Source organism: Akebia trifoliata, chromosome 11, assembly GCF_017979445.1.
Source record: "Akebia trifoliata isolate Shusen 1 chromosome 11, ASM1797944v1, whole genome shotgun sequence".
Classification (NCBI taxonomy): Eukaryota; Viridiplantae; Streptophyta; class Magnoliopsida; order Ranunculales; family Lardizabalaceae; genus Akebia; species Akebia trifoliata.
In genome coordinates this window covers 47,089,445-47,099,886 of record NC_141385.1, presented here as the reverse complement: position 1 = coordinate 47,099,886, position 10,442 = coordinate 47,089,445, and the positions used below count along the sequence as shown (strand labels likewise).

General features: G+C 35.0%; 1 protein-coding gene across 1 annotated transcript; it reads left to right on the top strand.

Annotated features, from left to right (window-relative positions):
- Positions 1-6,494: 6,494 nt before the first annotated feature.
- On the top strand, positions 6,495-10,188 carry LOC147392190 (receptor-like protein kinase HSL1). Its single transcript, XM_086458420.1, has 2 exons — positions 6,495-9,275; positions 9,622-10,188. The coding sequence occupies exons 1-2, from the start codon at positions 6,704-6,706 to the stop codon at positions 10,011-10,013; spliced, it is 2,964 nt and encodes a 987-aa protein (XP_086314546.1). The 5' UTR covers positions 6,495-6,703; the 3' UTR covers positions 10,014-10,188.
- The last annotated feature ends 254 nt before the right edge of the window (positions 10,189-10,442 follow it).

Genomic DNA, 10,442 nt, shown 5'->3' with positions numbered 1-10,442 from the left:
GCTAAAAAACAAATTATGGTCAAGAGATTTATATTATAGTCAAATCTTAAGTTAAATAGATGGTTTTGATAGTTTAAATAATAGAGACTCTTGGCAATAATAATAAAATAAAAAGGGTAATTTAGACACACCCCTTCCATTTTTTAGTGAATATTTGAGATACCCCTAATGTTTTTAAACTAATAATATACCCCCTTCCCCTTAACTCCACCTTCCTCATTTACAAATGCTTAATGAATTGAATGCTTGTGTCCTTTAACCCTTTGGCCAAACTCCTCTTATTTTTCTTCTCAAAATCATCTTCCAGACCTTCAACATTTATAGGAGAAGCGTGAACTTTGATTACCCCATGTGGCAAACTCAATCGACTACCCTAATGTGATAAGTTCGAGAAATATAGATCTATGCTCCTCAAGATACACGATTGCACTTCCTCATAAAAAGTATATCCTGAGGGAATCGTGTATTTGAAAGAGCACAGATCTATGATTTTCGAACTTGTCACGTCAAGTAGTGAATTGAATATGTCATGTGGGATAGTCAGATTATCACAACTCTTTATAGGAACTTCTTCACAATGATGGACCTACATAGGGCCGAGTGGGGCTATAAGTTTGAAAAAAAAAATCACAAAGACGAAGAGGCCTCACTCTCTAACATTTATCACAAAAACTCTCTTGTTGTAGTTTGTTATCCAACAAACATCGAATGAACCCCACATAATTTTAAAATATTAAATACTTTCCTGAATTGTGTAAATCAAATAAACACTGACTAGCCTTTCTCAATAAGAATGCCACCCTTATTAAGGGTCCTTGAACTCATCTTGTGCCATCCAAAACCACAATTTGATGTTACAATATTGTAGAGGACAAAATTTTATGAATTTTGATATATATATAAAAAAAAGTTATTTTTCACTGTTTTATTTTAAAGTTCAGTGGAAGTTCGACAGTGGTTCATTTTGAAAACCTTGGATCAAGCTAAAAAATAATTCAACAAAAGATTAGTTTTCACTGTTGAATTTTCATTTTAATTTGGGAACTCGATGGAAGTTCCATAGCCGTCCAGTTTGAAAACCTTGGATCAAGCTAAAAAAAAATGTGTCTATCAATTTTATTTTATTTTTGTATTTGAATTTTTACAAGAAGTCCACATTGTTGTGACTTTAGATTGCCAATGTGGTAATCCATTTGAGCAAAACGATCCTTAATAAGACTTCAAATATGACTAAGTAAGGGAAGTGTTTTTCAATTAAATACCTATTATGTCCGGTCTCCTCTCTACATTTATTCTCTCTTAAAATATGAATCAAGCACTTAAAAAAAAATACTATCTTTATATATATTTTTTAAATTTGAGTTTTTTTTAATTATGAAATCTAGAGGGTTTTGTCGTTCGATTGCCCATGTGACCATGTGGGCCCAATGATGATTTTGGAATAGAAAATTGATATTGAGAGGAGCGAGGGGATAATATGTATTTGATGTTAAAATGAGGACATTTACAACTCTAAGTGAAAAAATGGGTAAATTCATCGCTAAGGTCCATCGAATTTGTTTGGATTTAATCAAATTCGACAGACCTTGATGTCGAATTTACCTTTTTGTCACGTGGTGTAAGTATTTAATCTTCTAAAAGAATGTGGATCCTACTCCAAATTTTGTAGGGTAACAATTATTCAATAAGGTTCCCTTGGTAAATCTCTCAATATAAATAAAAACCGTTGTTATAAATCTACAACATAAATTTATCCGACATTAATTTCAAAATAGGTCTATATAGGTGGATATTGTCACCACTACAAACCTTAAATATTAAAACTTATAAAGACGGAGATATAAAATTAATATTAAAAAATTGATATTGGAGTATAGAAATTAATATTAAATACTCATCAATTTCGCTCAATATCGAGTGATCTTTAAATACTAATGTTACTTATATTTGAAGGTTCAACTCATTACAAATCCATTATTTTGCAACTAAACAATGACAAGTCCAACATTGGCATAGAACGAGCCAAAGATTATCAATCAATCATAGTTAGCATTTACCCCCGTTGACAGAAAATCCTGGGCTTGTCTCTGCTTCTTTAGATCTTTTAAATATTATTTTAGATCCGTTGTTTTCAATTTGGTTTTAACTCTTCCTAAAAAATCCTAGGGTTTTCCAAAATAAAATTGTACTGGCACGTCATAAATGTCTAAAGGCCCTCCAAAATTAAAAATAATTTTTTAAGGATACCACTTCTTATTCTTCTTCTTCTTTGTGAAGAAACCACACGCCAAAAACTTGAATCCCACTGGAGAAATCAGTTGTCAAAATCTTGAATCTCACCGAAAAAGAAAAAAAAATTAATAAAATCCTAATCGATTGTAACTCCTGCCTCTCACTCTCTTCTCCTTCCTTTCATTTTCTTCTTATTTGATCTCTCTTCTTCCATATTTCCTCTTCTTCTCATCCGATCTCACTTTTCTTCTTCTTCTTCTCCTCCTCCTCCGATCTTTTCTTCTTCGTATGTAACCACTGAAATTGTTTGAAGGATGATGAGAGTGAAAGTGTTGATAGAGGCGTCCTTTGACATGGAGTGCCCAAAATAAATTATTAAATTTTAGAGGTACCTCTAAAAATAAGAGGGTCCTTGGAGTTTCTTAGCGTGCCAATAAATTTTCATTTCTAAAATATCCTATCTTGCTTTGAAACTAGAAGATTGAAGTAATGAGAGAAGGCATAGTAGAAGAGGTTTGACACCAAAATTTGGATTCCAAAAATGCCCTCACTATAACATTTAAACTTAATATAATCAATATTATTTTGGTCAAAACAAAGAAAATCTTAATCCCACTCCTCTAAAAATGCATTGGTTAGTTTTTAAAATGATAAAAATATCCTAATCTTCAAAACCATTATTTAAAAAATATTTTAAATTACAAATAAATCCTTCAACTACATATGCAATGCACATGTCACATTCTGGTTATTTTATAATGATAATTAGTTAATTTTGAGAAGAAAAGTCAAGGGTTTTCAACCACGGGTTGAAGATAAGAGCATTCATGTCATGGTCATTAATTTATTATGTTGTGATAGAGTGACCTTAAGGTTGTCTCTCACATCACACTTTCCTTATGTGGAAGTGTGTAGGAATCATAGATGATTTTCACTTGTATCTCGATGAGAAGCATTTATGATTCTTACACACTTCCACGTCAGGAATGTGTGATGTGAGGTAGAAATTTAAGGTCACTTCAGCATTTGATGACTTAGTTAAGGGGTAGGTTATTCATTTGAAAACATCTGGCGAGTATATCAAACATTATCCAAAACATAATGATAAATGAAGCCATGACGTGGCTTACCACGACCGTTGAACCCCCCCCCCCCCCCCCCCCAAGTCATACTATTATAACAAGCCTAACCACCATGATGAGCTTGTTTTTTAATTTAAACTGTCCATTTTTATTTTATTTTAATCATTTAAGTGATGGTCCACCAATCAACGGTCCTGATTGTTGATTCAATTAATGTCAATGCCAGCACAGTAACGTGGTCTACTATTTTATCCCTCATTTTTTGGGGCACCAACACATTAATAATTGGAATTGTTACTCAATCTATTTTAAATATATATATATATATATATACTAGTAATTAATTAATTAATTAATTCTGTTAAATAAGTCCATCAAACCTTAAAAGGTAGAGGAAAGTACAAATACAGGTATGTGTGATTAAGAAATTATTGCTACATATGCATGTTTAAAATATTTACCAAAAAGGCATATATCCATTTTGGCATTAATTTATAGTTATACCCTTCTTTTGAATGATATTTTATCTGAAGTTTCACAATAACGGTATAAAAATAAGGTAATGAAAGTATTATGAAGAGGATACCCTTTCAGGTAAAAATAAATAAATACTTTATTTAGGGAGTAAAACTAGGTTTATAGATAAGGGTACTTATGTCATTTTCAGTTAGTATCTTGGGGAGAACAGAGGTAAGGGGGGTGGTGACTCATTAGTTTGAAACTACTGGGGTATCCCAAATATTCTTTAGAAATGGAGGGGTAGTTGTCAGGAAAACTTTCAGTTTCCTGACCCTACGGGAAATTTGTGCTCAGAGTCTTCTGCGTAGAGAAGAATAATATGGCGTGGATAGAATCCACCTCGTTTGAATCTGACCTAAGTTGCCTTGCAAATAGGCGTATCAAGCATAAAATCTGTGGGTCCCTCTCAAGTCTAAATTAACTTTCGAAGTCATCAAATAAAACATATATTTTAACACAACTTAGAATCACCCAAGTATAAAATGTTTGATACAAGCATTACCCCTTGACTAAAAGTCATGGTTCATTGATTCATGTGACAAGACCAAAACACCTTGTCTTTTTTTTTTTTTTCCTTCCTTCCTCCTTCGAGTTCTTTAGTTTCATCTCCAGAATGTTGTCAAAAAAATTTCTATGTAAAGATCATTTTTAATCAATCTTTGAATTAAAGATTGTTCCATAATCTCAAGAATCCACGATTATTCGACTCCTGAATTTGTAACGTCGACTAACCTATTCCTCCGCGAGGGGTGTTTCCCATTTAGGGAGAAACATCCCTTTGGCTGGTCGTGGTGTTTAATATTTGGGGCTCAGATGTATCTAAGTAAGATTATATCTTGTCTTGAGGTATCATATTTCACTTACTTTATTGGCCCCCAGTAGCACTCCATTCAAAATAAGTTTCAAGGTGACACATGTATGGGAAGCATTGGTTGTAAAAATTTCCCATATACAATTATTATGCAACTTTGAAAAACATTACTTTTAATAATATTGTATAATAAAAATTAATGTCATTAAATAAGGCTATGACAACTAGTATTTTCAAGAATAATATCCTTTATAAATAACAAAAATTATAATACTTGATATATTCTATGGTAAGTCTAATTTTAAGTTGTCACCATGATTATACTTAAAAGCATCATTTTGGGTGTTACTATTTTGCCAAATTATTTCAAAAAATTGATTTCTTTCAACGTAGTGAGGTACAACTTGTACATGTTTCCGTTGCTTAATTACATGAAAATATCTTAACTCTTTTCATTTATTCATGTGTGTATTGAGTGTGCCAAAACTTTTGAATTGACAACACACTTGAGGACACTAGGATATTTTTTGAAGAAATTAGTACATTAAATTCTAGGCCGGTTGTATTGGATGTTAACATGTAGATAATATAATTAATGTTATAGAATTGACATGGATAAACGATGATGCATGCACTTCATAGGCATCATGCATGTATTTAGTAGTTTTTTTTTTTTCTGATAAAATACCCTCTCCTTCGAAAAAAAAAAAAAAAACCAGAAAGAAAGAAGGAAAGTCTACGGGGATGATTTAGGCATACCTATCCTCATTTGAATATTTGAGATCCTCCGTGCTTTCAAATTGATAACATGCCTTTTGCTATCTTGATCTCTCCTTTGATCTCCATGCCCTCATTTTCAACTTATAATCAAAGATCCTTGATTTTTTTACTAAAAAATTTATCAGGTTCAAACTCTTTAGTCTCTAACGTAAATTATTTATAATCTTTTTAACCTCATCTTCAATCCATGATTTTTAATTTTGTCTTATCTTCTTGTAAATTTTCCTTCAATCTTATGTTCAGTTTTTATATTTAGAAGTTGAAATTAATATAATCCTAAGATTGAAGATAGAGGGAAAAGATACCCATCATGAATGAAAGATGATTGATTTTGAAAAGAAAAATTAATTTTTTTATAGATACATACTAAAGACGAAAGCCTCTAGATCAATTTCATTAGTTTATTTATGTAAATAGGTAAGGGATATATTGTCAATTTGAAAATATTGATATCTCACTTATTTACTAAAACTTATTCTAATTTATATCATCAAACCAATTAAAAAGAGTTATATTATACATTAATTTAAAATTATTTCAAAGAACTAAAAAGAAAGAAAAAAAGACCAATGATAATCTGACATTCTTTTTTATAACACCCCTATACTTCCTGACCTAGCAGTTACAGAAACATAAATCATTTTCTTGTGTATCTTGAAGCAAAGGATTTGCAGTTCTGTGATGAGGGTGTATGAAAAAAGAGTGTCAGATTATCACGACAAAAAAAAAAAGAAAAAGAGTTGTTATTTACACACTAATTTTTACTTATAACACACCAGTCTAGATGTAGAGTTATTTACATACTAATTTTTACTTATAACACACCAGTCCAGATGTATAATTATCTACTTTAAAAAGGATTGGTGTGTTTTAAGTAAAAAAATGACGTGACAATAGAATTTCTTAAAAAATTGCTTTGTGCTTAGAATGGTAGTATGTTCAAAATTCAAATATGTATATCATATTAAATTTTTTATTTTATTTGGTGTGTCACAAAATTTATTTTGGTGCGACAATATCAACTATTCCTTTCAAATCTTAAGTCATAGTAACATCCGTCCATCCATCCATCAGAACTTTGCATACTCTTTTCAAAGCCTCCTCTCCTCTTTCATGATGATACCCTCTTGGAGGTGGAACTCCTCTCTTCTCTCTCCTTCCCTTCTCCTCTGATCTCTCTCTCTCTCTCTCTCTCTCTCTCTCTCTCTCTCCATTTTTAAATCTCACCTTCTCCTTATTATATTTACGTCCAAACCCTCTCTCTCTCTCTCTCTGAACGATGCTTCTCTTACTCTTCTTTCTTCTCTCCCCAACTCTGGTTCTCTCTCTAAACCAAGAAGGTCTCTACCTCCAACAAGTCAAACTCCAACTCGACGACCCAGACCGAGTCCTCTCCAACTGGAACGAAAGAGACGATACTCCATGTCACTGGACAGGCATCACATGCGACCCAGCAACTCGTTCTGTCAACTCAGTCGACCTTTCCAACTCAAACCTTGCTGGTTCCTTCCCTTCTCTCCTCTGTCGTCTCCACAACCTTTCTTACCTCTCTCTCTCCAACAACTCCATCAACCAGTCAATCCCTCTAGATATCTCCACGTGTCGCAATCTCACCCATCTGATCCTCTCTCAAAATTTCTTCGTGGGTCCCATCCCTTCCACCCTATCTGATATCCCAAACCTTCTCTACCTCGACCTCTCCGCAAACAACTTATCCGGCGATATCCCACCGAGTTTCTCTGAGTTCCAGCGACTTGAAGTCCTCTCACTCGTTGGAAATTTTCTCAACGGTACAATACCTTCCTTTCTCGGCAGCATTTACACTCTTAAACAGCTTAATCTCTCTTACAACCCGTACGCTCCGAGTCAAATCCCGCCGGAATTCGGTAACTTAACTCGACTCGAAATATTCTGGCTCGCCGGTTGTAACCTCGTGGGTCAGATTCCGGACACACTCCACCGGCTTAAAAACGTGATAGATTTCGACTTGTCGATTAATGATCTCCATGGACCGATTCCAAACTCAATCACAGAACTCTCAAGTGTTGTTCAAATCGAGATCTACAACAACTCGTTATCGGGCGGGTTTCCACTCGGAATGTCGAAACTCACTGAGTTGAGAAGACTCGACGCGTCGATGAACAAATTGTCTGGACCGATTCCAGACGAGTTGTGCTCGTTGCCACTCGGATCACTCAATCTCTATAACAATCGATTTGAGGGAAATCTTCCACAAAGTATTGCTCTTTCCCCGAATCTCTATGAGCTTAGATTGTTTAATAATCGACTTACAGGAGAACTCCCAAGAAATCTTGGAAAGAATTCACCTTTACAGTGGATTGATGTTTCGGAAAATCAATTTTCTGGGGAGATTCCAGAGAATTTGTGTGAAAAAGGGGTTTTAGAAGAGCTGCTTATGATCTATAATTTGTTTTCTGGGAAGATTCCAGAGAATCTTGGGCAATGCCGGAGTTTGACCAGAATCCGATTGAGGAATAATAAGCTCTCCGGTGAGGTTCCCGCGGGTCTTTGGGGTCTTCCCTTTGTGTCGTTGATCGAACTTATGGAGAATTCGTTCTCCGGTGTGATCACGAAAGATCTCTCTTTTGCATCTAATCTATCAGTTTTGCTCTTATCAAGAAATCAATTTAGTGGAAATATTCCAGATGAGATTGGGTTGTTGGAGAATTTGGTTGATTTCTCTGCTAGTGATAATATGCTTAGTGGGCTGATTCCTGCGACATTGGTGAATCTTACACAGCTTGGGCGACTCGATCTTCATAAAAATGGGCTTAATGGTAAGCTTCCAAAGGGAATCAGGTCGTGGAAGAAGCTCAATGAATTAAATTTGGCGAATAATGGGTTTTCGGGAGAAATCCCTGCGGAACTTGGGAGCTTACCAGTTCTTAATTATCTTGATTTATCGGGAAATCATTTCAGTGGAAAAATCCCTCTTGAATTGCAGAATTTGAAGCTCAATCTATTCAATTTATCTAATAATCGTCTTTCTGGGGACCTCCCACCATTGTATGCAAAAGAAAGTTACAAGGATAGCTTCTTGGGTAATCCGGGATTGTGTGGAGATTTGGAGGGTTTGTGTCCGAGTGGAAATGATGATAGGAATGGTAGTTCTGTTTGGATTCTTCGATCAATCTTTATACTTGCTGGTCTCGTTCTAATTGTTGGGGTTGTTTGGTTCTACTTGAAGTATCGGAATTACAAGAAGGGGAAGAGAGGTATCGAAAAATCGAAATGGATGTTAACATCTTTCCACAAATTGGGTTTTAGTGAATATGAGATCATGGATTGTCTTGATGAAGATAATGTGATTGGAAGTGGTGCTTCGGGGAAGGTTTATAAGGCTGTTCTTAGTAATGGGGAGGCCGTCGCGGTGAAGAAGTTATGGGGTGGATCGAACAAAGAAGATGATGAAAAGGGTCGGATTGCAAACGATGGGTTCGAAGTGGAGGTTGAGACATTGGGCAAGATCCGACATAAGAATATTGTGAGGTTATGGTGTTGTTGCACGAGTCGGGATAGTAAGCTTCTTGTTTACGAGTACATGCCGAATGGGAGCTTAGGCGATTTGTTGCATAGTAGTAAGGGAGGTTTACTGGATTGGCCAATGAGGTATAAAATTGCATTGGATGCTGCTGAGGGGCTATCATATTTGCATCATGATTGTATACCTCCAATTGTTCATCGTGATGTGAAATCAAATAATATCTTGTTGGATGGGGATTTCGGAGCACGGGTGGCTGATTTTGGGGTAGCCAAGGTGGTTGATGCTGTTGGCAAGGGGCCCAAATCAATGTCGATAATTGCTGGTTCATGTGGTTATATTGCTCCAGGTTTGTCTTTTTGGTTTCTTGATCTCTATTTATTTCCCATCTCATTAACTTGAATTAGTTCTGTTTTTCATTTTGGGTATCCAATTGCACAATTATTTGCAATACATCTCTCTACTTGGTCCGTTTGAATTTTAGTTATTAACAGTCACCGTGATTCATGATTTCTTTAGTACCATTTATAGTCTGTTCTTTCCTTTTAGTCTAAAACCTCTATTTAGAGAGATGGTCATTCATGTACAACTATAATCCATTTTCACCACTAATTTGATATTTCTTTGTATTATTGACATTTGTGATGCATCGATTTTGATTAAAACTGCCATCATTGATCTTAAACCTAATGCAGAGTATGCGTACACCCTCCGCGTGAACGAGAAGAGTGACACATACAGCTTCGGTGTAGTAATTCTTGAACTTGTGACGGGTAGACGTCCTATTGATCCTGAGTTCGGGGAAAAGGATTTGGTGAAATGGGTCTGCACCACTTTAGACCAGAATGGCGTCGATCATGTGATCGATCCCAAACTTGACGCTTGTTTCAAGGAAGAAATATGCAGGGTTCTTAAAATCGGTTTACAATGCAGTAGTCCACTCCCCATTAACCGCCCTTCAATGCGTAGAGTGGTAAAGATGCTGCAAGAACTCAACGCGGTGAACAAGTCCAATTCTATAAAAAAAGACTCAACTTTGTCTCCGTATTACTACGAAGATAACTCTGATCAGGGGAGTGTTGTTTGAGGATTTTAGTTAGACAGGTTTACTAATTTCTCATCTCCCCTCTGGTGTTTAGTTTCATGGGGGAGAGAGTGAAGGGTTTGGAAGTAAGTTCTTGAGAGACAGCTTCAACACATTGTAAATTAATTAACCCTCAAAACCTCCATAAAGATCTCTCATTGAATGTTACTGTTTCCTATGTTTGTTGGTGCCTTTGTTTGGTTGTCCTCTATGGTGTCTCTTTGATTCTTAATTTCAATGGAATTTGTGCTTCGTCTATTTACTACATTTAGTAGTAGTTATTGAAATTTGGAAAAAAAAAAAAAAAAAATTCCAAATATGTGTGAGGTATCTTCCTTTTGTTTTCATCTTTGAATTTGAATGGATAGCTAAATAGAGTTATAAATGCTTTTATCTACTTCTGAGAAGTTTGTACTGAGGTTTAAGTTTGGT

Coding starts and splice junctions, on each gene's coding strand:
- LOC147392190 (XM_086458420.1), top strand. CDS start 6,704: ATGCTTCTCTTACTCTTCTTTCTTCTCTCCCCAACTCTGGTTCTCTCT. Junction 9,276..9,621: donor ATGTGGTTATATTGCTCCAG/GTTTGTCTTTTT, acceptor AACCTAATGCAG/AGTATGCGTACACCCTCCGC.